The 26,169-nt window shown below is 46.2% G+C and overlaps 1 protein-coding gene across 3 annotated transcripts; it reads left to right on the forward strand.

Annotated features, from left to right (window-relative positions):
* NLGN3 (neuroligin 3) lies at positions 1–24,958 on the forward strand. Of its 3 annotated transcripts, XM_049767212.1 has the most exons (8): positions 1–139; positions 2,613–3,275; positions 3,897–3,956; positions 8,074–8,133; positions 9,710–9,859; positions 18,742–18,927; positions 22,411–23,200; positions 23,988–24,958. In XM_049767212.1, exons 2-8 carry the CDS (start codon positions 2,783–2,785, stop codon positions 24,829–24,831), a joined length of 2,583 nt encoding a protein of 860 aa, XP_049623169.1. In that variant the 5' UTR covers positions 1–139; positions 2,613–2,782; the 3' UTR covers positions 24,832–24,958. The 3 variants fall into 3 exon arrangements, with proteins under 3 accessions (XP_049623169.1, XP_049623167.1, XP_049623168.1); XM_049767210.1 differs by lacking the exon at positions 3,897–3,956; XM_049767211.1 differs by lacking the exons at positions 3,897–3,956; positions 8,074–8,133.
* The last annotated feature ends 1,211 nt before the right edge of the window (positions 24,959–26,169 follow it).

The following is a 26,169-nucleotide window of genomic DNA, read 5'->3' on the forward strand; positions in this document are numbered from 1 at the left end:
GCGCGCCCCCTCAATGCGCGGGCACAGCAGCCAGGCTGCCGGAGAGCAGATCTCTGGGATTTGGGTGCGGAGCTTGGCCTGGAGGTGATATGGGTGGTCCGCAGCCCTTTTCAGTCGCTCGCAACAGCCGGGGGAACAGGTGAGGCCGCCTGCCCCGGTCTCTCATCCGCCTGCTGCCCATTCTTTGCTTCATTCCTATCCCTTCCCGATCCTGGGCTCCTCCACTCCTCAGTTAGTGCTCCCTAACCTTTTCTACCGACTGTGCTCTGTCGGTAGGTACCCCCAAATACCCCCTTCCAATCTTTCCCTGCTTTGCTTCTGTCCACCTTTCCCTTAAATCCTGCATCTCTATCATCCTCCGGTCGGTGGTCAGCTGCATGCTCATCAAATAACCCTATTGAGGGGGGGCCCCAGCTTCATTCTGATATTGCACATTGCCAGCAGGGATGGGGGACCCCCGCAGTGCAGCCCCATCCCTCTTCTATAGAACATCTTATAGCCCAGCTCCCCCACTTCCTGCAGCCCCCTCCCCCAAGCCTTTATCCTATCCTCCCCCATTCCAATGCAGCTCTGTCCCCAATACTGATCTGAAGCCATGCAGCCCTATTACCGCAGTTCTCAATCCTAGTCCATTCCCACACTACATCCCTTGCCCAATACTATTCTGGCCCCCTCTGCACCCCCCATACCATTCAAATCCCTGGCAAGACTGTCTTCCCTTGTTTTCTCCCAAATTACAAGTTGGACCAGGATGGTGATCTTGGCCTTGGGAACTCACAGTGGGTCCTAGGGTACAGAGGGCATTTGGGGGTCGGTTGATTTTTCTCCATGTTCATAGAGGAGAGGCTTCAGGGAATTGATTCCAAGGAGATTGGTATTTGGCATGGAAGGGTTACCGGGGAAAGAGGCATCCTGAAGGTGTTAATGGAATTTGTAGGGAGGGGCAGCACTGAGGGGGTTAATGGTGGTGTTGGGGGGTTGTTGGCGGGGAAGCCATGTGAATGAGCAGTCTGTGCCCTAGAGTTGCCATGGAGATGGTGAATGGGGGGATTGTGTGAACTCAGCTGCGGACTATCCCCCCCATACACTCTCTCCCTCACCCTCCTCCCCCTAATTCTCACTCCCTCCCTTTTGCCTTACCTCCCTACTACCCCTTCCTTCCTTCCCCTATCCTCTAGACTAGGGTGTTTTCTGGACAATGCCTGTAATGTAAGCCCTCATACTTTGCTCCCCAATTTTCTCTGAGCACCATCACTTTATTGCTTTGTCCACCCTTCCTCTTGTTCTTTCTCTCTCTCTTTCACTCTCTCTCTCTCTCTCTCTCTCTCTCTCTCTCTCTCTCTCTCACACACACACACACACACACACACACACACACACACACACACACACACACATTCTCATTCCCCTCAACCACCGGGCTGATTGTCAATTGTGGGGCTGGGGCGTTCCCAATCTCCCTCCCCCACCTCTTCAGCCAGTTCTTAAAGGAGTAAGCTTGCAGTCTTAGAAGGCAGGAGAAATGGGAGTGGGACATTAAATTGCATGCATGCCTGTCCAGGAGGGAGTGTCGATGAGTGCTTGTGTAGTTGTATTTGCTGTATAACTGTATTATTGAGTGTGTTGCTCTGTCGATTTCTGTCTCCACCTATGTGTCATCATTATGCTACATGTGTCTCTGAACATTTACCAATGCACTGTGTGTGCATTATATTTTGGTAAGTCTTTGTGTCTCTGTAAGGCTGTCTCTGATGGTATCACTATTTGAGGGGTCTCTATGGGTCTGAAATGTCTGTCTATGAGCGAGCATCATGGTGTCTGATCCTGGAATGGTCTAACTCCTTCTTGGAGTCTTTGTGAGTATTTCTATGAGCTGCTGAGTGCGTGTTTCCTCCCCTCTGTAACCCCGCTCCATTGTCTGGTTCACATAGGCTGAGCATAGACAATGCCTAGGGTGCTTGGCAGAGATGTTTCTGCTTCAGTTCTGGCACTCTTTATGGAATTTGAGACTCATGGGATGGACCGGGATTTGAGGACTGTGAAATAGTGAGGGTCTAGGAGGGGCATAGCAGTGACTGGGGACCCTGTAAATATCCATTCTGACTTCTGCCTCTCCTAACAGCAAGGGATACTCTCTGTGGAATTCTTTGCCTATAGGTTACTTTCCCTTCTTATACTTTAGAGTCCCTGGATGAGGAGACTCTCATCATACCTCAGTGTGGAGATCCCTATGTAGGATTACTAGATCATAGTGATTCCAGGGCTCAGAGTTCATGCAGCAACCCAAGAACCTGAGCTTCATTTCCAATTGCTCCTCTTCCCACCTTGTAGAAGGCCACCGAAGCTCCCATTGACTCTGATGAGTTCTGGGGTCTGAGGACTTGATGTTGGGGACTGACAACTTAGAGTGGCACTCCCAGTCATTCTTTTGCTCATCCCCTTGTCTTGTCTGGACAGAGCCATGCGTATAGCATGGTTCTGACTGTAGAACACCTTAATGGGTTCCCAGAACCTCAGACATGTGAGGCTTCTCCTAATGGAGAAGAGCCCAAGTCCCACAGAGCCCCAGTGACTGACCAGTTTGGATGACACATACTTCCCTCTTTTCACAGCCCTGTCTGGCCTTGAGGGGGTTCCCTTTCTGAAGCTGCGGTGCTTGGACGACCTGCTTTCTGCTCTCGGCGTTGCTGGGCACGTGTAGGTGTCTTCTCAAGGGTTCAGTGTTGAGGTTCCAGTCAGTGTAGCCATGAAGGGGCTACCTGTTGGGCTGATGCTGTGACCCATGAATCTGCCTTCTTGCCACTCCCCTGCCCAGAACATGTGGCTACATCTGGGCTCACCGTCACTGCCCCTGAGCCCTAAGCCCACAGTTGGCCGGAGCCTCTGCCTCACCCTGTGGTTCTTCAGCTTGGTGCTGAAGGCCAGCACCCAGGCCCCAGCACCAACAGTCAATACTCACTTTGGGAAGCTAAGGGGTGCCCGGGTGCCACTGCCTAGTGAAATGCTGGGGCCTGTGGACCAATACCTGGGAGTACCCTATGCTGCTCCTCCAATTGGCGAGAAACGTTTCTTGCCTCCTGAACCACCCCCCTCCTGGTCAGGCATTCGGAATGCCACTCACTTCCCACCAGTATGCCCCCAGAACATTCACACAGCTGTGCCCGAAGTCATGCTGCCTGTCTGGTTCACTGCCAACTTGGACATTGTTGCTACATACATCCAGGAGCCCAACGAAGATTGCCTCTACCTGAATGTCTATGTGCCCACAGAGGATGGTGAGTGCTGTGGCCGGGCACTGTGCCCTCCCTGCCTCCCCTCCACCCCATCGTGTTTGTGATTGGCATGTGGTTGTGTGCCCTGCTGCATGCTTCTATGAAGATGCTTCTAACCATCACTCTGCTTCCCCCCCACACCCTCCTCTTTATCCTCCCCTCCCCCTATTTGTCTGAGCTCCCATGTGTGAGTGACACTGGTACCAGGAGGGGCCTGGCCAGTTCTCAGAGCTTTGACAGGCCTAAAGCTAGAGTGCTGAATGGGGACTCTCTGGGGGTATATGGGTCATGGCTGGTAAATGCCTGTGAGAGGATGCCAGTTTCACCAGACCCCCATATTACCATCCCACCTACTTTGAAAGGTGGTATGTGTGTGGCTAAGGGTGGGGTGCGGGCTTGGGGGTCAGGCCTAGTGGGCATGACTTAGGTGCCTCATCTTTCATTAGCTGATACTGCCTCCCACAGGGGTGACATTAAGGTAAGTGACAGAAACAAGGAGATGGTGGGACAGGCTCTCTGCCATGTGCTACCTGCAGAGAAGCTCTTGGGGCCTTGGTGGGTTGGGGGTGCATGTCCCTGGGCAGAGGCCTCCTGTTATTTTTTAGTTTTTTATTCATTTTACAGTAAAGCGGATTTCCAAGGAATGCGCCCGAAAGCCCAACAAGAAAATTTGTAGGAAAGGAGGTAGGTAGCGAGCCGGCAGGGGAGGGAGAGAGAAAGAGAGGGAGGGCTGCCTGCCCACCTGCCCTAGCACCTGTGGATCCAGCCTTCCTTCAGTAGTAGCCCAGGCTCAGGGGGCGGTCGGTGAGCAACCATGAGCTCCACCTCATCCAAGAGCCCTGGCTGCTCTTCAGGGAGGATTTGGTGACCTCAGGAAGGTTCAGAGCAGAAGCAGCAGCCCCATTTCTTCCAGTCTTGCCAGTCCCCAATTCCACCTCAAGTGAATGCCAAAAACAGAGCCAATGATTCTCTCAGAGACGCTTCAGATGAAACCAGGCAACCAGAATGGCACTGGAAGTTCTGCCCTTTTTCTGGTGGTGAAGCTATGGGCACCCCCTTACTGCCTTTCCAGGTTGAAAGCATCAATTTGAGTCAACTCCCCCACACTCAAGAGGAAACCAAACTTATACTCAGTTGTCCTTCTCCCTAACTCACCACCTCTGACCAAAGTATATCTGAATAGCCATAGCTAGTCTGGTGGCCCAGCTTGGGCATTCCTGGGTGAGGGAACTGTGGAATCTATGGAGGCACACACTCTTAAATTTTAAATTACCCTCTTTGCTGGGAGGAAATTTATCTCCTTATAGAAGAAAACTTCCTATTCCAATGTCACTTAATGTTTTCTGCAAAGCAATGGTATGCTTTCCCTCATATGATACCCTATGTACCTCGGGAAGCTTAGAAAGCAGGAATGACAATATCCCAATTTTATGGGTGAGGAAACAGTCCCAGGAGAGTGACTTGCTGCACCTTTGGCCCTGTTGCCACTCTGTGGCAGAGCTGGGACCAACACCTGAGTCTCTTGATCCTCAGAGAAATGTTCTTTCCACTGTATCATGAGGAGGAACTTCTCCCATGTAGTCATTCTCAACTCCCTAACTCTAAAAAGAAGAGTGAACTCAGAGTAGGTTGGTAACAGCCTAAGGAACAGGTGGAGAAATCATAGCTTGATTCATGCCACCCTCTGGCAAGCTTGGAGGTAGTTTTCTATACAATCTTAGGGAGAGGAATACAGATTTTCTGGAGTGGTTTGGTCAGAATTTCTGGACCTGGAAGTTCCCAGCTTATTAAGATGCTTGGGCAGAGTGCTGCACCCCACTCCACCCCCAAAGAATGGGCATGTTGAATGCATATATTTAGGGACTTTAGGAAGATAGATCACATCCAGTAGTGGCCAAGGCTTACTCCTGGTGGTGTTCAGGAGTGGATTGATCCTGCGTTGGACACATGTAAGGCAAGAACTTTCCCTGCTATTCTAGTTGTAGATCCCAATGTTGGAATGAGCCCTGAAGCTCTGTGAGCCTAGGACCTCAGGGACAGAGTCTTACCTCTTTTTTACACCCAGCCCAATCAGATCACACTGTAGGTGATAAGCCAATTTTTTTTTGCAGAAAAGGTACAGGTATAGGAAACATAAAAGTCCCATCTTTGCTGCTGACTCATACAAAGACTTTTTCCTTGAGGAATATGTATTTTCCCATCTGCAAGTGGTAAGGGCCATTCCAACAGCTGAGCCATTTACATCAGTTCCTTTGTGCTACCTCTTGAGGGAGGGGAGGCAGTCAGGGAGGAGACAGCATTAGTAATATCTATTTTTCTAGGCTTCATTTCTCCAGATTCCTGAGAAGAGACTAGAGAGTCCAACCTGAATAGTTTGAGCAGAGCTGACTGGCAGCTCCACTCAGTACAAACATTTAGCTATTGCAGTTGTGGGCTGTGGGCAAGGATTGTGTTAGATACTGCTGGGATGTGAGAGGGAGGACAGACTTAGAAATGACTAAGGGCCTGATGGATCCTCTAAAGAAGTTTCTAACTTAATGCTGAAATTCAGCTGGTTTCCCTAAACCCTACAGGTTAAGCCAGGGAGCAGATTTCAGACTATGTGTCAAGAGTATTTGTTTATTTAGCAATTTTTATTTGTTCCAGCCCAAGGTCTGTTTATTGGGGGAGACCCATCTCCCCAGGATATAGAGGTCTCTCTTAATTTCAAATCAGTATTTCCTGCTCTCAAGCCAGAGTCCTGTGGGCATGAACCCCTGTCTGCTATTATATAAAGCAAGGAGCCCCAGTAAGGAAGACTGGAGAGAAAGCTGCATCTCCCATTTTCTCTTGTGGAAGTCAGCTGATGCTCAGCGTGGGCCAAACTTGTGTTAGCTTGGGCCAAGCTTGATTATCACTGGACCAGTCTTGTGTCTCTGGTACCCAGGATCTCATCCACTTATCCACACATGCTGGAGCATAGAGAAAAGGCAGGGCAAGCTCAGTTGGGATCCTACAGCTGCAGTGTTGGTCTAGGGGAGACTGAGGGAGTTGGATATGGATAGAAACTCAACAGTAAAGGATAAGATAAAGCACCTAGGAAAGTATCTGTATGAGGGAAACAAAGACCATGCAGGACCACATTCAGAATGAGGAAGCACAAAGATAGGGCTGTCAGAGTCCACAGGAAGGGAAGCACTCATCGTGAAGACTTCTCCCATCCCCACATTGGTACCCCAATCACATTGCAGGGGATTCATGTTTAGAGATGAATGATTCCTTTCAGTTTGGTGTGTGGTCACTTATGCTTCCTATCCCACTGGGTTGCTGGGGGCCCATATGGGCTGTGGCTATTAAGACCTTAGGTGCCATGGAAAGCTGGTGGTGCTTCCTGCTCTCCCACCCCAGGCTGGGCTCTTGTCTGAATTGAAAAGCCATTTTGTAATATGAGAGTGGTTCCTGTTTTGATTAATAGCTATAAGAGAATTCAGGTACCAGAACCTAGAACAACTAATAAAGAGGGCTATTTGCTGTCTCCAGGCTAAGAGTAGCTGGTGTCAGAGACAAGAGGGTGAACTAAGCCATGGGGTGGCTGCAGAGTGACCTTGACTTCTCTGAAGAGCGGCATATAGGTGCCCCTTTTCCACCACCCTTCTCAAGAGTTCTTTGCAGCTTCTTAGAACAGAAAGGAGACTTCCAGTTACCAGGAAATTTTCAGCTTACCCCCAGGTCCTAAATGTTGCTTTTCTCTAGTCTCTTCTCTCCCACCCTCCTCTCCCTTCCACACTCCATGTCTTTTCTTATTTACTTTTCCCTTTTCCTTTTGCCCATCCCAGAAATGTGACATGGTGCAGTGGAAAGACCATGGGTTTTGAAGTCCAGCAGATATCACCTCTAGCATTTTCTAGCTATTTGATCTTAAGCAAGTCACTTTACCTCTGAACTGCAATTTCCTTATCAGTGAAGCAAGAATATAGTATCTACCTTACTGGAATGTGAGGATCAAAGAAATGCTAGGTATAGCATGCCTGGCATTTGGTACTCAAAACATAATAGAAACTTTCACCTCTCTTTCACCTTCTCTCCCTCTCTCACTGTCTCTTTTTGCCCCCTTCCTTCTTTCCCTTCCCCCCCTCTCTGGCTCTCCTTACATCTCTGAGCAATGCTTGTGAGTCTATGGCCTGCTTCTTGTGGGCATGAACCACAGTTACCATTAACTAGAACATGAGGTCCCGAGGGAAGCCAGATGGAAAGCTTCATCTCTCATATTCTTTTCTAGAAATCAGGGCCAGCTTGAGTCTGCCCACTGGACCCAGGTAGCTCAAGGCTGGGCCCCAGGTATCCACCTGGTTTTGCTCCAGTAAATCAGATCCATATCTGCACAGCCAGAAAAGCCACCTTTCACCCTTAGTACCTTTCCTGTTCTCCAGTACAATCTGCCTGTTTTATGCACTTTCAGCCCCTTTTACCTGGGAAAAAAGACCTTTCCCTGAGGGAGTCTCTGGCTCTGTGCCTTGGCCCACCTACGGCTACCTTCCTCCTACCTGGGAAGAGAGAGGATCCAGGTGAGCTGTTGTGGCCAGGGAGGCAAGCCAGGGAAGAGCTAGGAAGCCAGCACCAACAGGGGCCTGCCACACCATCATCCTGGAGGTCTGGACCTCAACCCACCCATACCCTCAGTTCTCGTCATCCCTCCTGCCTGTTCTGGGCCCAGGCCCAGAGTTGGCTTGCTGGGCCACACTGCAGTCATGCTGTTTTTGAATTCTCTCTCTGTTTTGTTCTCTGTTCTGTGCTGTTGTGTCTCCCTGTGTCTGGTCCCCAGGATCCGGCGCTAAGAAACAGGGCGAGGACTTAGCGGATAATGACGGGGATGAAGATGAAGGTATTTGGGGGCTGCAGGGCATGGCGGCTGGTGCATGGCACAGAGCCCCTCCCCTTCTTGATGGGGAGAAGCCCCATCTGTCTGTCTGTCCATCTGTTGGTGTGTTTCTGTTCCTGTATAAGGCTGTTGGACTGTGACTATACCTTTGGCCAACTTGGCCACAGGGAGTGCCAAGGTGATAGACATGGATGGTGAGAGCAGAGAACTATAGGCAGAGACATGAGGTGGACATCCTCATCACCCATGCCCCAGTCTCCCCCAATCCTTCAGTAGAAGGGGGCACTGCCAAGCAAAGCTTTCTCCCGGTCTTCTCTGGTTCATGAGCACCTACCCCTATAAGCAGCAAGGAGAGTGGTGAGAGAGAACTTGGGCCTAAGTTGTGAGAGTCACAAAAGAAATAGAGAAGACACTATTTCAATGAGAGACTGGCCTCTAGGAGAGGGGCCCAGCAGGATTCTGAGGAGTGATACTGAACACCAAAAAGGTTGGGGGAATACCACTACCTAGACTCTCTTTAGGTTTCTCCTCATAGGGGAGAAATGACCATGGGCTGTGTTAGGTCCCAGACAGGGCCAGAGGCACTGTGAACTGACTTGCTTGTGGAGGCCAGGACATTGCGGCTTGGTCAGTAAAAGGCCCTTGGAGGGACCAGACAGCTCCAGGTGACTGGTAGGGCTGTACTGGTATGGCAGAATATTGATCCAAGTCCCAGACTGCCAGGCTGTAAGTACCGGTGACCAGGTCAGGAGCCTGCTGGGGACTTCGAGCCTCACGTGCTAGCGGAGCCCTAGCAGTTGCTTGAAGGTGCCTCAGTGAATGGCTTCTGGGGAGGTGTCTTCATCTTAATGCTAACTGGAGAAGGCTCTCCTTAGTTCTGCCCTCCCCTCACACTCCCAATGTTTCTGACTAAGCCTGCCTGGTGCCCAGGGAGGTGGGATAAATGAGCACATGGCTGAGAACCCTTGTTAAAAGGTGCCCCTCTTCACCCCATCTCTGCCATTCACTGCCCTTTCCCCACATCCTTCCTTGTTCTTTCCCTCTGCCACCCCTTTTTACCACCCCTTTTGTCTCTGTCTGCACTGGGGGGCCAGCTGCTGCCAATGGCCATATTTTCATGTAACTGGCTTAGTATTGGGGATTTCAGGGCTTCCCAGCCCCCTACTTTTAAAAGCATTGTCAGGTCCCAGGACTCCTGGGTGCCCAGGGCAGGGACTCACTTGATCCACTCAAAGGAACAGCCTTTCTGTTTCTTTTCAGCTATCCCCAATGACCTCTCCAATCCCCAGGACCCAGTCACGGCCTATTTAGGTCATGACTATTTAGGATTAACTGTGTTAGGCAGACCTGACTTTCAACTAGGGGTACTTGAAACCAGTCTTTCGAAACATTCCCCTGCATAGCATCTATGGCCAGTGCCTGAGCTCTAGGCTGAGCAACCCCATGAGTCCTGCCCTCAGAGTTGATGGTGTCCTGGCACCTGGGATAGCTTTGCCACTCACACCCCCCCACAGGGTTGGTGGGGGTTGGGGAGAAAGGGCCTCCTACCCAGCCTATGTCTCACCCCTTCTCCTTGCAGACATCCGAGACAGTGGTGCTAAGCCCGTCATGGTCTATATCCATGGAGGCTCTTACATGGAAGGGACAGGCAACATGATTGATGGCAGCGTCCTGGCCAGTTATGGTAACGTCATCGTCATCACCCTCAACTACCGGGTTGGAGTGCTAGGTATGATTCCTCATTAGAAAGAAGCATAGGTTGTCATGGAGGGAGGAAAGAATGAGGGTTGGGGGGTGTTAAAAAGCAGTCAGCTTTGTTTCTCTAGCTGTTGCTAACCATCATAGTCAAGGTGTTATCTCATGACCCTTGTTATCTCAGGAGACATTCCCAGCCAAAATGCTGGGAACTTCTCCACACCCCAGGACTTTTTCTAGTATTTTCCCATGTCATTGAAAATTCAAGTAAACTTTAACACCTCTGGAAGCCAGATTTCTGCTTCCAAACTTTAATTTGACTCAGTTTTGTGGAATTTATTAATTTTCTAATGTTATATGCTTATTCCTAAACACCCACACATACCAAATAGTTATAGCAAATCACATATACACATTCCCACATACCTTCATAAGTCCACACACCCACAACTCTCCCACATCTGATTCTACACATGCAATTATTTCACACTAACCCCTAATGATCACACACCTCTACTTACATAGACCCCACATTCCCGTTGATAGACTCACACACTCTCTTTTACTATTCTTTATAAAGTCTATACGTAGTCCCCCTTACAGATCTATGTACCTCTATACATGCTTAGATATGCCCCTGCTTCTAGAGATTTGTCTGACACATCCCCCATATTCTCCCATATCTCTATATGCCATTTCCACATCTATACCCATAAACAATATATAATCACACTTACACTTTTCTTTCTCCCTATATATATGCTCTATGCATCTCAACATTCACATGCTAACCCCACATATCTACAACTTGAATGTACATATAAGTACCTCCCGCATGTTCAGAAATGTACCCAAATTTCCTTAACATCTCATTTCCATAGCTCTATACACATAGGTCTCTCACACCAATGCAAAACATTATTTTTCCTCACTACACATTTCTATACTAAACTGTACTTTGATACCTCCCCATACCATGCTTACACAAAAAATACACACAATTCTCATATCCCTGTTTCCATGCCTATGTGTACTCTATGTACTATAATTTTATATCTCCTCCACATGTACAGATTTCTATAGACTGTGCATATTACCCATATGCACACATGTACACATACAGACATACTTTTCCCACACTCTGAAAATATACATTCAATCTAAATATATAGGTGTATCCCCCATTCACAAGAATCTCCACACCCATACCTGCTATCTCTAACCAGACACATACACCCTTCTCACCTTACACCCTACACTTGAAGTGCCCATATATATGGACTAACATGTATATTTCTTCTCTCTTTGTATACATTTCCATACACTTAACCCCCTCAGATTGGCTTATTGCCCCCAAAGTCTCCTCAGAAATATCAGTTCACTCTTTCCCACACAAGTTTTGTTACATGCACACTCATTTCTGTGATTTAGGTTATCCTATATTGTACTTTTTTGTTGCCTTCGACTACCTATTTACAGTCATAATCTGGAGATAAAGGAGTGCCTTGGACAAGATGACAAAGCTGATAAAAACGTGTTACCTTTCAGATGATCACCCAAGCCTTAGAGAGCATGCACAACCCCATATTCCTAGGGTGACAAGAAGCAGCCAGATTCTTTTTCTTTCTCTCTTCCTTCCTTCCTTCCTTTCTTTCATTCTTTCTTTCTTTCTTCCTTCCTTCCTTCCTTCTTTCCTTCCTTCCTTTCTTTCTTTCTTCTTTCCTTCCTTCTTCCTTCCTTCCTTCCTTCCTTTCTTTCTTTCTTCCTTCCTTCCTTCCTTCTTCTTTCTTCTTTCTTTCTTTCTTTCTTTCTTTTTCTTTCTTCTTCTCTTTCTTTCTTTCTTTCTTTCTTTCTTTCTTTCTTTCTTTCTTTCTTTCTTTCTTTCTTTCTTTCTTCTTTCTTTCTTTCTTTCTTTCTTTCTCTCTTTCCTTCTCTTTCTTTCTTTCTTTCTTTCTTCTCTTTCTTTTCTTTCTTTCTTTCTTTCTTTCTTTCTTTCTTTCTTTCTTTCTTTCTTTCTTTCTTTCTTTCTTTCTTCTTTCCTTCCTTCTTCCTTCTTCCTTCCTTCCTTCCTTCCTTCCTTCCTTCCTTCCTTCCTTCCTTCCTTCCTTCCTTCCTTCCTTCCTTCCTTCCTTCCTTCCTTCTCTTTCTTCCTTCTCTTTCTTCCTTCTCTTTCTTCCTTCTCTTTCTTTCTTCTCTTTCTTTCTTTCTTTCTGTCTTTCTTTCTTTCTTTCTTTCTTTCTTTCTTTCTTTCTTTCTTTCTTTCTTTCTTTCTTTCTTTCTTTCTTTCTTTCTTTCTTTCTTTTCTTTCTTTCCTTTTTTCATTTATTTTTGCTTTTGGCCCACACCCAGTGGTACTCAGGAGTTACTCCTGGCTCTGTACTTAGGAATTATTCCCGGCATGGCTCAGGGGATCCATGGGTTTGTCAGGAATTAAACCTGAATCATCCATGAGCAAAGCATATGCCCTATCCACTGTACTAGGCCCCCTTCTTAATTTTCTGAAGCCAGCCACTTGGCTTGAGGGTTTGTGTTCTCAGAGTTCCAATGGGGATTCTATATTTTTCTCATCTCTAGAGGTCTGGGTGAGAAACCGTTTGTTAGACATGACTTACTTTATGGTAAATTGGCTACCAGGATCTTATCTGAATTTTCTTTGGAATATATGATTCTCCCAGAGACCCTGGTACTATATTTCTCATCTGGGTGTGGTGATGAGTGCAGAAAGGCTCTCTCCTCTTGACCAGTCCTTCCATAATACTATATATGATAGTAAAATCCTCTTTGGCCTTTATAAAGGACAGGTGATATTCCCTAAAATGATGAAAGCCTGTGATCCCTTCAGTGACACCTGGATAGGTGAGCAAGAATAGCTTATGGTCTCCCTAGTGTCATGGATTTTGATTTCATGCTGCTGCCATGGCTATTCTGTCTTTCTGAGTCATCCCAGACATCACAGCAAGGCTCCTGTAAGCAATTCTATCCTGCTGAGAAGGGGGACCTGAGTTAGTGAAAATGGTGCTGTGAAGAAAATTGTGCCTGAAGAATAGTACATATACAGACATAATTATATTAGAAATACAGGCACACACGATAATTAAGGGCCAAATGTCATTTTGCCTTTTATATTCTAAGACTTGATAGAAAATATTCCAATCATCTACTTTAAATTTTTTAACACAGAGGTCAGAGCAATAGCACAGTGAATAGGATGTTTGCCTTTTACATAGCTGACCCAAGTTCAATCCCTGGCATCTCATATGGTTTCTGAACCTGTTAGGAGTGATTTTTTGAGCACAGATCTAGGAATAACTCTTTAGCACTGCCAGTGTGGCCCAAAAACAAAGATCACATTAAAAATGATTAACACAGAGGTGGAGAATGAATGCTCAACAAGCTGAGTACAGGGTTTGCATGCAGGAGATCCAGGTACTCTGAGTATTACCAGGAGTGAACCTTGAGAACAGAATCAGTCCCTAAGCATTACTGTAAATGGCCCCAGCCCCAAAACATTAAAAGTAAAAAGTCAAACATTTAAATTACAAATAGAGGGTTTAAGGAGATAGTACAGCAAGCAAGGTGCTTGTCTTGCATGCAACGGACCTGAATTTTATCTCTGGCACCAGATATGGTCCCCTGCCACCAGGAATTATCCCTTAGTACATAAACAGTAGTAAGTCCTTAACACCACTGAGTGTGACTCAAAGCCCCCACCCCAAAGTATAAATACAATAAAAGTAAAGCTCCAGTGTGTAAAGTAATTGAAAACTACAGAAAATACTAAGACTATATTTAAGTTCCCTATTATCAGACCAGTAGGGGCAAATAAAAAGAGAAAATGGAAGAGAAGTGGAGGAAAGAAGGAGTCAAAGCAATAGAATAGCTGGGAAAGCATTTGCTTTGCATGGAACTATCCATGTTAGATTCCTAGCATCCCATATGGCCCATCAAGCACCATCAGGAATGATTCTTGAGCACAGTGCCAGGAGTAACCCCTGAGCATCAAGAGTGTGGCCAAAAGGGCAATCTCCATTGCTCCCTTCTTTCTTCCTTCTTTAAATCCCCATGTTCCTGCCCCCAACTTCACTCCCACAGAAATTTTTATGCCCTCTTGTGTTAAAAAAGGGAGGGGGGGCCAGCATCTTAAGGGATTTATATACCTAGGGAAGTCAGAAGCCAAACAAAAAATTAAAAAATGGGGCCGGAGAGACGGTACAGAAGTAGGGTGTTTGCCTTGCATGCAGCCAATTCAGGACAGAGATGGTTCGAATCCCGGCGTGCCTGCCAGGAGTGATTTCTGAGCACAGAGTAATCCCTGAGTGTCACCAGGTGTGACCCTCAAAAAAATAAAACAAACAAAAATAAATACATAAAATTAAAAAAATGAGTCAGGAAGGAACAAAGGAAAAGGGAATGAGGAAGGAAGGAATGGAAGAAAAGGGCAGAAATGGTAAGGAAAAGTGGAAAAAAAGTGATAGCTAGGCCTGAAGAAGAAAGAATTGGCTACTTATAGTATTGGAAGTATCAATTGGAAGTGTGCACAGAGGTTCTTTATTTTTTTTCTGCTTTTCTGATTACTCTACAACTGTTCATCTGCTATTTTTTGGTTTGGGGGCCACACCCGGCAGTGCTCAGGGGTTACTCCTGGCTATCAGCTCAGAAATAGCTTCTGGCAGGCACGGGGGACCATCTGGGATGCCAGGACTCAAACCTTGGGTCCTGGGTCGGCTGCTTGCAAGGCAAACATCGCTGTGCTATCTCTCCAGCCCCTGTTCAGCTGCTTTTATATTAAGACTCTGTATCAGAAACTGGGCAGGTGGCTCAGGGGTAGAGTATCTGCCTGCCTTACTGTGTGAAGTCCTGAGTTTGATTCTAGTACCACATGGTCTCCTGAACACCACAAAAGTAGCCTCTCAAGCATCAATGGATGTGACTTAATCACTCCAAAAAAGAACTTGCACTTTAACAGCTATAGAAATATTTCAGAGGGCTGGAGCACATATTTTTCATGCAGGAGGCTTAGGTTTGATCCTTAAGCAGTGCCAGGAACAAGCCCCAGTACTGAGTATCCCTTAGATAACCATAATAACCCATCTAGGGGAAATTAGAAATAATAATTGGAGTGAGATGATTTAAATAGTGATTAAAGTACTACTACCCAAACTTTAGTAAAAGCCATAAACTGAAACTTGGTCAGAAATTTCTTCCCACATCCTCCAGAGCAGAGCACAAAAAAAACCCCAACAACTATTAAGCCACTGACTGAATTTTGGATGCATCCAGGATGGTTTTGTCTCTTGGTACCAGATGTAGAACTTGGGTTCATCCCTGATGCTTGTGTATTTTGCTATGTAGCTGAAGCTTTGTTTTGTTCTTTCCCCAAATCATGCCGAATAAGGAATCAATTTGGAACCACATTTACATATATTCACTCACTCTTCCCCCTACCAGCTTCTCTGGAGTACTGAGCCCAGCAGACTCTTCACTTTAAAATTATTTTTCAACTGAGAGGAGGAGGAGGAGGTGCTGAGAGATGGTGAAGTATATGCAGAGCATGAGACCCTATAAGTAATAGTGCTGTAACTCACAGTGCAAAAAATAGTATTTCAGGGCCGGAGCGATAGCACAGTGGTAGGCTGTTTGCCTTGCACATGGCCAACCCAGGATGGACCCGGTTCAATTCTCAGCATCCCATATGGTCCCCAAAGCATACCAGGGGCGATTTCGGAGTTCAGAGCCAGGAGTAACCTCTGAGTGCTGCCAGGTATGGCCAAAAACCAAATAAATAATACTTTTAATTTTTTAAAGTATTTCTCAGGTGGGGGAATAGTATGTTTCTAGGCATCTTGGGAAATTTTATGCATTTGGAGATGGTCACAAGCTAGTTCATGGATGGCTTCCAGAATAGTGGGAGCTGTTATTTGGTTAACCCTCACTTGATTTAAGAACCACAAAAGAGGGGCTGGAGAGATAGCATGGAGGTAAGGCATTTGCCTTTCATGCACAAGGTCATTGGTTCAAATCTCGGCATCCCATATGGTCCCCTGAGCTTGACAGGAGCAATTTCTGAGCATGGAGCCAGGAGTAACCCCTGAGCACTGCCGGGTGTGACCCCCCCCAAAAAAAAGAACCACAAAAGAAGAGGACCCCAATAAGTCACAGAAGTGAATTCCCTGGCTGAGGAAGTAAGAACTTCCTAAATTTTATTCTGTGCCAGAATTTCTATGTCTTTTTTTGTTTGTGGGCTACATTTAGCTGTGCTTAAAGCTTACTCCTGGCTTTGCAATCAGGGATAACTCTTAGTGAAGCTTAGGGACCAATTGGGGTGTAGAGTATCAAACCCAAGTCAGCTGAATGTGAAGTGTTCTCTGGCCCTGTGTTTCAGAATTTAATCTTATGCCCTTTCTCAGATGTCCTTTAAGAATAGAAAGCCTTAAATATGTGGTTCCCCTTCCTATATTTTTTGTTGATATACATTTATTTACTTGGGGTTTGGGTTTTTGGGTTACTCGTGACTCCGTGTTCAAGGATCACTCCTGGCTAGGTTCAGGGGACCATTTGTGGTATCGTGAATTGAACTCAAGTGTGCTGTAAGGCATTTGCTTTACTGTTCATTTATCCAACACACAAGAATCTTGAAGTTAGGACAGTTGATAGGGTATCATTCATACGCTTTTGGTTCATGGGATACAAGGGAGCAGAGAGAGCAATGGTCAAATACTGCATGTAAGCCCTTCAAACATTAGCTATTAAAACAGAAAAACCAGTACCTGGTAAAGAAATCTATCACTGCCAAACATAGGTTCTTCCTGTCAATCAGAATAGACATATTTTACACATTTCACTGAACTAACTATACCCTGGCTAGTCTGAAAGCAAGCCTGCTATTGCCAAAATAAGAAAAGAGGACAGACAATGTGTGGAAAGAAGAGAGGAGGAGTCTAGAGAGACAGCCTAGAAGAAGATAATGACTTTTGCAGGAGGGTCTCAAGACTTGATTGACTGGATTGGATCTTGGTTAGGATAATTTTTGCAGATATGCAGAAGCATCTTTGGTTTGTGAATAGATCAAGCAAAGTAGCAGGCTGCCCTGTCTAGGGAAATAAAGGTTCCTCTATTCAATATCATCCGGGCTTTCTCTAATTCTTTCTCATTTCTTCATTGAAAACCTGGAAATAAAGAGGGCTTGTGACTAGGTACTGAAAGGAATGACAAAGTACAAAAAGTAAAATAATAGCTCATCAGAAGAGAGTGAAGTTCTTTTGCAGAACTTGAGGTCTTGTGATTGCTGAAGTCTATTTAAATGTATTTCCTGCTGATAAACTGCCAGGGCTACCAGAGAGCTTTCTGTATGTTGAGGAAATACATTCAAATATGACCTCCCATAAAGTTCATTCCAGGTGCTGAGAATGATCTGGTAGCTGTGGAATTAAAAAAAATGCTGATGCCTGGTATGTGTTTCTAATGTGGAGGAGCACCACAAATACCCACCTGGAAAGAACCTGTCTAAAGCCTGTGTCAGGAGAAGAGAGCCTTCCAAGAAGCCTAAGGTTCAGAAAGAGAGATTAAATGAGACAGCAGGATCAATCTAAAATGAAAGCAGAGTTGGGGAAATATAGGACATCTCTGTGGGATAGCCAGCAGGTAGGTGGGAAGGTAGTTTCCATAGCAACATGTCTACATAGCAGCTAATCCCAGCAAGTGGGTGGGAAGGTAGTCTCCATGGTGACATGTATCCTCAACAGCAAATCCCAGTAGGTGGGTGGGTAAACCTGTTTCTGTGATAACACATTGCATTGACTTCCTCATTTTTTCACCGGAAGAAAAAATGATGGTCTAACCTATTGGTTTTCCAACTTTAGTAAGCATAGGGATCACTTGAAAGGGCCAAAGCAATAGTACAGTGGTTACAGCATTTGTCTTGTATGCAACTGACTCAGATTCAACCCCCAGCATCCTATATGCTACCCTAAGTCTGCGAGTAATTGCTGAGCTCAGGGCTAGGAATAATCGCTATATACCAGGGGATGGGGCCCAAAAACTAAAGGAGGAGAAGGAGGAGAGTTATTTGTAATATGCTGAGTATTTTAGATATGCTATGTACATTTTTTTGGGTTTTGGGTCACACCGAGCAATGCTCAAGGGTTAATCCTGGATCTGCATTCAGGAATCCCTCCTGGTGGTGCTCAGGGGATTATGGAATGCCAGGGATCAAACCCAATTGGCCATGTGTGAGTAAGCATGAATACTATTGCTCAAGGTCCCATTATGTGTTTTGTGGGGGCTTGTTTTGGGGCCACATCCAGAAGTTTTCAGGGGTTACTCCTGGCTCTATACTCAGGAATAATTTTTAGTGGGCTTTCAAGAACCATATGGGATTCCAGGAATGGAACCCAGGTCGGATGTATGGAAGGCGAGTGCTCTATTCTCTATAGTATCTCACTGGCCCCACTTTGTACATTTTATACCAAAGAAAAAAATACAGCATAGATATTTTAATAAAAAAAAAACTTGTCCAAGGCCACATGGCCAGTAAGTGGGAGCATCAGGTCTCAAACCAACATCTTTAGCAACCAAGCATTTTCCACTGAATCTCTCCAGATGCTAGGGTCATATATATTCAGGCAAACACTGCCAAATCACAGTCACTTGCTGTTGCTATAGTTTAGGTCTCCCAACTAGAGGTGTCTATTTCAAAGTGTCTAGAGAACCTTCTTTTTAAATTGTAGAATAGATGAAAGGGAGTAGATCTTTCCTCTATGGATGGTTCTGAGTCTTACCAAAAGGAGCAATAGTGTATGTTAGCTAAGTGGATATAGCTACACTGTCCACTCATCCTCTAGTCTCAGGTTTCTGATGATCTGCAACCATATTCTCTCCGTCTAATCTCACTGTCCTCCTGCCCTGTGTTAAATCCAGGTTTCCTGAGCACCGGCGATCAGGCTGCCAAAGGAAACTATGGGCTCCTTGACCAAATCCAAGCACTCCGCTGGGTGAGCGAAAATATTGCCTTCTTTGGTGGTGATCCCCACCGTATCACTGTCTTCGGATCAGGCATTGGCGCATCATGTGTCAGCCTCCTCACACTGTCGCATCATTCTGAGGGTGAGTAGCTCTTGCAGCAAAGTCTTAACTGGCAAAGTGCTAGCTGCCCACCCTGAGATTTAGACCTTTTTTTTTGTTTTGTTTTGCTTTTTGTTTTTGGGTCACACTCGGCAGCACTCAGGGGCTAACTCCTGGCTCTACGTTCAGAAATCGCCCCCGGCAGGCTCGTGGGATCATATGGGATGCCGGGATTTGAACCACTGACCTTCTGCATGCAAGGCAAACGCCTTACCGCTGTGCTATCTCTCCGGCCCCGAGATTTAGACTTTTTAAGTTCCATAATACTTTGCCTCAGAAAATCAGTCAACCCTCTTTAACCTGCCTAAGATCCCCTTGATGTGAAAATGGGAAAAATGGGCCGGGAAGGTGGCGCTAGAGCTAAGGTGTCTGCCTTACAAGCGCTAGCCAAGGAACGGACCGCGGTTCGATCCCCCGGCGTCCCATATGGTCCCCCCAAGCCAGGGGCGATTTCTGAGCACATAGCCAGGAGTAACCCCTGAGCGTCAAACGGGTGTGGCCCAAAAACCAAAAAAAAAAAAAAAAAAAAAAAAAGAAAATGGGAAAAATAATCCCATTTTCATCATAAGACGATCAGATTCTCCTTCTGGTGCAGAAGTTTTATTTATTTATTTATTTATTTATGTATTTATTTATTATTGTCCCTATCTAATGGGACAATAATTATTTGAGGGAAGAAGACATATTCCAGCTTATATAGGATTTATGACTTCAGGATAGCGAGTTCAGGCAGAATTTAATTTTATAATAGTGTAAGAAACACTTATTTGCTGTTCTCTCTGAGAACAAGTCTACACATGAAGAGAAATAACTAGTCCTTGAAGGGAGAAGATGAACTTTGTAGATAGACTCTGCTTGCTAAGATGCAGAGTGAGCTTTTGGAGGTGTAATAATCTATGATCAGACTCCAGATCTCCAGAACTCTACATTTCACCAAAGGGAGACCTCATTTTTAACTGCAAAAGAAGCTTGTTTCTTTGCAGTGAGTCCCTCTGCCAGGGAGTTTTCCAAGGGGCCAAAGAGGCTCTTTTCACTCAGCAGGAAATGTTTTCTCCTCTGAACTACAGGGCACTTTCTTTGGGAAGCAAAGGTGATCATCTCACAAAGAAAAATATCTTTCTGAAAAATATGCCCTATTCTAAAGAAAGGAAGTATGTGAGAGAGGACATTTTTCCTTTGGAGCCCCACACCTGGTGGTGCTCAGGGGCTACTTCTGGCTTTGTGCTTGCTAGGGAATCAATACTGGCAAGTCTGGCTGACTGTGTGCAGCATTGGTGATTAAAGCAGGATCTCCATGTCCTCCACCCTATTGAGCTATCTCTGCAAGCCATGAAGAAACTATTTTTATAGATCTTTTTCATTGATGGTGTTGATTTACCCCAGAATTAGTGATATTCTTAAAAGGAGACTTTCATCTTTATATTTGGCTTTAGTTTTTGGAGCCACACCCACTTACTTGAACACAGGGGCTGCAATTGACTATGTCCCAGGGTCATTTGCAGCAGTGCTCAGGAACCATGAAGTGATGAGGATAGAATCACAGTCACCTATATATAAAGCATGTGTTTAGTTCATTGAGCTGTCTTTCCAGCTCTCCATTTCTTTATGAAGAAAGTCTGTCTCTTCACAAAGGATATGGCTCATATGTGTAAGGCCCTGAATTCATTCCCTGCCACCACACATAGAAAGGCCTGTTTGAGGGCTAGAGATGTAGGGCACTTGCCTTGCATTCAGCCAACTAGGACTCAATATCCAGCACCCATATGGTCCCTCAATTCCTGCCAGAAGTGATCCCTGAGTGCAGAGCCAGGAGCAAGACTTAAGCACTGCCAGGTGTGGCCCAAAATAAAAAAAAATACCTTTTTTATTTTCAGAAAGGGAGGGGGAGATCATTTGTTCTGTCCTAGAAATTTTGTCTCTGCCCCTCCAGGAACTATCCTGGTAAGTGAATAACCCATTTTAGAATATGCTTCTCAGTGAAGCAATGGGGATAATAATATCTTCTTTTCCACGCAGAAGTTAGAGTAATGCATTGTGAGGAACCTTTGTCTTAAATGAGTTATGGGGACTCCTCTGCATGGAGACACTTTCCCTGGAAGAAGGCCTTTTTTGGAATGACACTGTACTATACGTCATAGAAGTCCTGTGTTCTTAGATCCCAAACTGCTTTAAAGATTTGTTCTTTCTGGGCCTAGAGAGATAGCACAGTGTTTGCCTTGCAAGCAGCTGATCCAGGACCAAAGGTGGTTCGTTCGAATCCCAGTGTCCCATACAGTCCCCCGTGCCTGCCAGGAGCTATTTCTGAGCAGACAGACAGGAGTAACCCCTGACCATTGCTGGGTGTGGCCCAAAAACCAAAAAAAAATTTGTTCTTTCTATAATTACCTTATGTATAATAATTATATTTTAAAAAGGAAAATTCTCTCTTAATTTGTAATTCCTATTTCTCTTCCTGCCTATGCAAACAGTCTTTCTCTGAAAGGAATGAAATTGCGTGCCTAAGGGCTAGACACTTGGGGGCAAAGAGAAAATAATAACTTCCCATTCACCACCACCATCACCACCACCCAAGCTAGGGGCAAGAATTATCCACTCTTTTGTTTTTGGGTTATTTTGGGGAGGGCACACATCCAGTGATACTCAGGAGGTAGCTTTAGGTCTGCATTCAGAAATTATTCTTAGGGGTACTCAGGGGACCCTATGGGATGCCAGGGATCAAGCTCGAGTCAGCTACATGCAAGGCAAGTGCCCTACCTGCTGTATTATCTCTTTAGCCCGTCATCCACTCTTTTGGCCTGGCTTCCCTCTGTGATGCAAAAATCTAGATCTCAACTATCAATAACTTCTGGAAAAAGTCTCTGGAAACTACAGAGTAGGCATCTCCTGTTCCTGAATCTTTCAGACCCCAAGGATTTTGCCTTTGGGAATCCTTCCCCAAAGTCCCAGAATGTGAAACTGTCTCCTGCGTGCATTTCTCATCTCTCATGAAAAAGACCCCTTTGTGGTAGAAGTGCCAGCTCCCTGGTAGTGCATTGGCACAGAGCTGGGTCCAGCTGGGCAGGAAGCAAGGGGGGTGGAACAAGGAGAGATAAAGAGAGAGCATAAGGAAGCTGGTGTCTGGGACCCAACAGGTTAATTCTTCTGGGCATTTCCTTAACTACTAAATTAACAACCATTGCCCCAGGATAAAGAATTCCAGAATCAGTATAAGAATCCTTCAGGGAAAGGGAGAACTCTTCAGGGAAAAAATCTGGGAGAATCCCCACAAGCACTCTTTTGATCCTTACCCACTACCCTAATGGGGTTGTCCCTCATTCCCAGACAGTTTTACCCTGAAGGTAATAAAGGTACCCAATAACAAAGGAATAGGAAAGTGTTTTGGTTGGTCCCTAGGCAAAGAAGGTCTAGTCCGGGACTGTGTGTGACACCCCCCACCTCTGACCTAGTACTGCCTGTCTTCTGCAGGGCTTTTCCAGAGAGCCATTATCCAAAGTGGTTCTGCTCTGTCCAGCTGGGCTGTAAACTACCAGCCTGTGAAGTATACAAGCCTGCTGGCAGACAAGGTTGGCTGTAATGTGCTAGACACGGTGGACATGGTGGACTGTCTTCGGCAAAAGAGTGCCAAGGAATTGGTGGAGCAGGACATCCAGCCAGCCCGATACCATGTGGCCTTCGGCCCAGTGATTGATGGTGATGTCATTCCTGATGACCCCGAGATCCTCATGGAACAGGGGGAGTTCCTGAACTATGATATCATGCTAGGTGTCAACCAGGGAGAGGGCCTTAAGTTTGTAGAAGGCGTGGTTGACCCTGAAGATGGGGTCTCTGGCACAGATTTTGACTACTCAGTTTCCAACTTTGTGGACAATCTGTATGGCTATCCGGAGGGCAAGGACACCCTGCGGGAAACCATCAAGTTCATGTACACTGACTGGGCAGACCGTGATAATCCTGAGACCCGCCGTAAAACCTTGGTAGCCCTCTTCACTGACCATCAGTGGGTGGAGCCCTCAGTGGTAACAGCTGATCTGCATGCCCGCTATGGCTCACCTACCTACTTTTATGCCTTCTATCATCACTGCCAGAGCCTCATGAAGCCTGCATGGTCAGATGCAGCTCATGGGGATGAAGTACCCTATGTTTTTGGTGTCCCTATGGTAGGTCCCACTGACCTCTTCCCCTGCAATTTCTCCAAGAATGATGTCATGCTCAGTGCTGTCGTCATGACCTACTGGACCAACTTTGCCAAGACTGGGTAAGGAAAAGTGGGGGATTATTCTTTTCTGAGCTCCCAGACCTCCATACTGTTCTTCTATGTAAGCCTCTACCATCACTCCCCTTCCTAAGCTATTTCTCAAATCTAACTCCCTCACTCTCTGATTCAGCCCCTTCTACTCCCCATGCTTAAGTCATTACAGCCATTTCTTCCCTCAACACATGTTGTTGAAGTACAGAAGTCAGATAACAATTGGATTGAGTATGCACTATCATTCAGAGCTCAATTATGTGCTTCAAAATTTGAGGGCCAGAGGCTGCATAAATCGGAATAAAGTGCATTTATAAAGAGCCTTTAAAGGGCTCTTGACAAAACTGGGTAGCTGAAAAGATAGGTGGCTGCTCGGTAGCACGTGAGCAAAAAATATGTCTAGGGCTGGAGAGACAGTATAGGGGTTAAACTTGCCTTGCACTTAGCCAACTCTGATTTGCTCCTTGGCACCACAAATGGTCTACAGAGTACCACTACGAGTGACCCCTGAGCATAAAACTAGGAGTGAACACTGAGCACTGTTGGGTATGGCTCAAATACAACTCCCCCCAAAAGTGTCTCTAGCATGATCTTAGAGGATGAGGGCACAGACTAAGATTGTTTCCTGACACTGTGGGAACATAGAAGTTCAAGGTCTTGGGTAAAAGAGCAGTATAGACACAAAGAAGGAACCTTAAAAATATTGAAATGGGGGGAGGCTTTGTACTGGGGAAGAAGTTTGGGGTGGGTATGAGAGGCAGAATGTTTAACCCCAGATTTCCATGTGCTATTTCAGAGATCCCAACAAGCCAGTGCCCCAGGACACCAAATTTATTCACACCAAAGCCAACCGCTTTGAGGAAGTTGCCTGGTCCAAGTACAATCCCCGCGATCAGCTCTATCTTCACATTGGGCTGAAACCAAGGGTCCGAGATCATTACCGGGCCACCAAGGTAGCCTTCTGGAAACATCTGGTGCCCCACCTCTACAACCTGCATGACATGTTCCACTACACGTCCACTACCACCAAAGTGCCACCCCCAGACACCACCCACAGCTCCCACATCACTCGCAGGCCCAACGGCAAAACCTGGAGCACCAAGCGACCAGCCATCTCTCCTGCCTACAGCAATGAGAATGCACAGGGGGGCTGGAATGGGGAGCAGGATGCAGGGCCCCTCCTGGTAGAAAACCCCCGTGACTACTCCACTGAATTAAGTGTCACCATTGCTGTGGGGGCTTCTCTCCTCTTCCTCAATGTTCTGGCCTTTGCTGCCCTCTACTACCGGAAAGACAAGAGGCGTCAGGAACCCCTGAGGCATCCTAGCCCTCAGAGGGGAGCAGGAGCTCCTGAGTTGGGAGCTGCTCCTGAGGAGGAACTGGCAGCATTACAGCTAGGCCCCACCCACCATGAGTGCGATGCTGGTCCCCCCCACGACACATTGCGCCTCACTGCCCTGCCTGACTACACACTGACCCTGCGGCGTTCTCCTGATGACATTCCACTCATGACTCCCAATACCATCACTATGATTCCCAACTCCCTGGTAGGGCTGCAAACACTGCACCCCTATAACACCTTTGCCACAGGATTCAATAGTACTGGGCTGCCCCACTCACACTCCACCACCCGGGTATAGCTCTAGCCCAGAGCACAGCCTTTCTCCCAACTCTCTCCCTCCTAGATCCATGAACACATACATGCACACATACATACACACAGAGACATGGATACACATATATGTGTACACACACCAACATCTGACAGCAGACATACCTGCACAGACATAAACAGATGTGGACATGCGCCTGCATGTACAAAAACACCAACATGGAAGTAGCCCTCTCAACCAGAACACAAATGAATCTTTGGGAAACTGAGGATCCATGGAACAGCAGCTAAAGCCAGCTCCTCAAGCCCAACCATAGACACTCATGGGGGGCCTGAAAGCACCACCTGGATATTTCCTTGGTGCTTACCTTCTGCCTCTCTTGGAACTGCATCATCTTACCAACTCCAGACTTGGGAGCTTTCAAAAGCAGAGTAGCTTTTTTTCCTCCAGTTTTTCGTGGTCTTGTTTTGGGTGATTTTAAAACAAGTTTGGAACAAATCCTCTTCGACCTATGAGTGCTTAGGAGTTCCAGAAGGAAAGGTTCCAGGCCTACATTCCTCTGGCTCTGGAAGACACCCTCCAGTGCTCATACAATTCAGCTGAGGAATAAGACCCCCCGAGAAATAAACCAATTTGAGCAACCATGGGGTCGAAGGATGAAGGGAATCCCAATAGATGGGGTTGTAGGCTCTTTAGCCATGTTTATATACCCTGAAGGACTGTAGAAACATGCCACAGGGTGCCCTGCAGAAGTGTAGTAGGACTGACTAGACCAGGAAGCCTGAGATTTGGTGATTCAGATTCTGTGGAGGCCATGCCATTATTGGGCCCCTGGGTAGAATCTGGGTTTTTGCCTCTGCCCTTGGGGTAACACTATCAGAAATCCCCATTTTCTTTATAGAGTCTCTTTTGTGTCTGTCATTTCTCTTTCAAAAAGACAGTGTTTCTTTGTTGTTGGCTTTTTTTTTTTAAAAAAAAAAGTTCTTAAAACACTAACGGAAACCCATGGAGTTTGTCCTTTGTAAAAATTTTAAACAGTGTCTTGATATAAAAATAAAAAATCCAGTTAGCACTCCCAACCTGCCTCCCTTGCACAGGCCTTTGCCCCAATAGGTTTCCCAGCAGTGTGCCCAGCAGAGAGTTGGATTAGGGGGTTTAGGAACTTAGGAACCCTGTCTCTTTTTGCCTCTGCCGCCTTTAGAATGATATGTCTGTGCTGTCAGAGGTACGCTGCAAGCCCTCTGCTAGCTCACATAGATGCAGGCAGGCACACAGTCTCCAGTCTGAATCCGGTTGCTGCCTCCACCCCAACCCCACTCCTACCCATAATGTTCTGGGTTCATGCAACTGAAGTTTCTCAGCACC

This window comes from Suncus etruscus, chromosome X (assembly GCF_024139225.1).
Source record: "Suncus etruscus isolate mSunEtr1 chromosome X, mSunEtr1.pri.cur, whole genome shotgun sequence".
Classification (NCBI taxonomy): domain Eukaryota; kingdom Metazoa; phylum Chordata; class Mammalia; order Eulipotyphla; family Soricidae; genus Suncus; species Suncus etruscus.

What these genes read in the sequence shown, in the direction of transcription:
- NLGN3 (XM_049767212.1), top strand. Translation starts at nt 2,783, where the DNA reads ATGAATCTGCCTTCTTGCCACTCCCCTGCCCAGAACATGTGGCTACAT. An exon ending in ACTGTCGCATCATTCTGAGG is followed by an intron (nt 18,928 to 22,410) that starts GTGAGTAGCTCT and finishes TGTCTTCTGCAG; the next exon opens with GGCTTTTCCAGAGAGCCATT. An exon ending in ACCAACTTTGCCAAGACTGG is followed by an intron (nt 23,201 to 23,987) that starts GTAAGGAAAAGT and finishes GTGCTATTTCAG; the next exon opens with AGATCCCAACAAGCCAGTGC.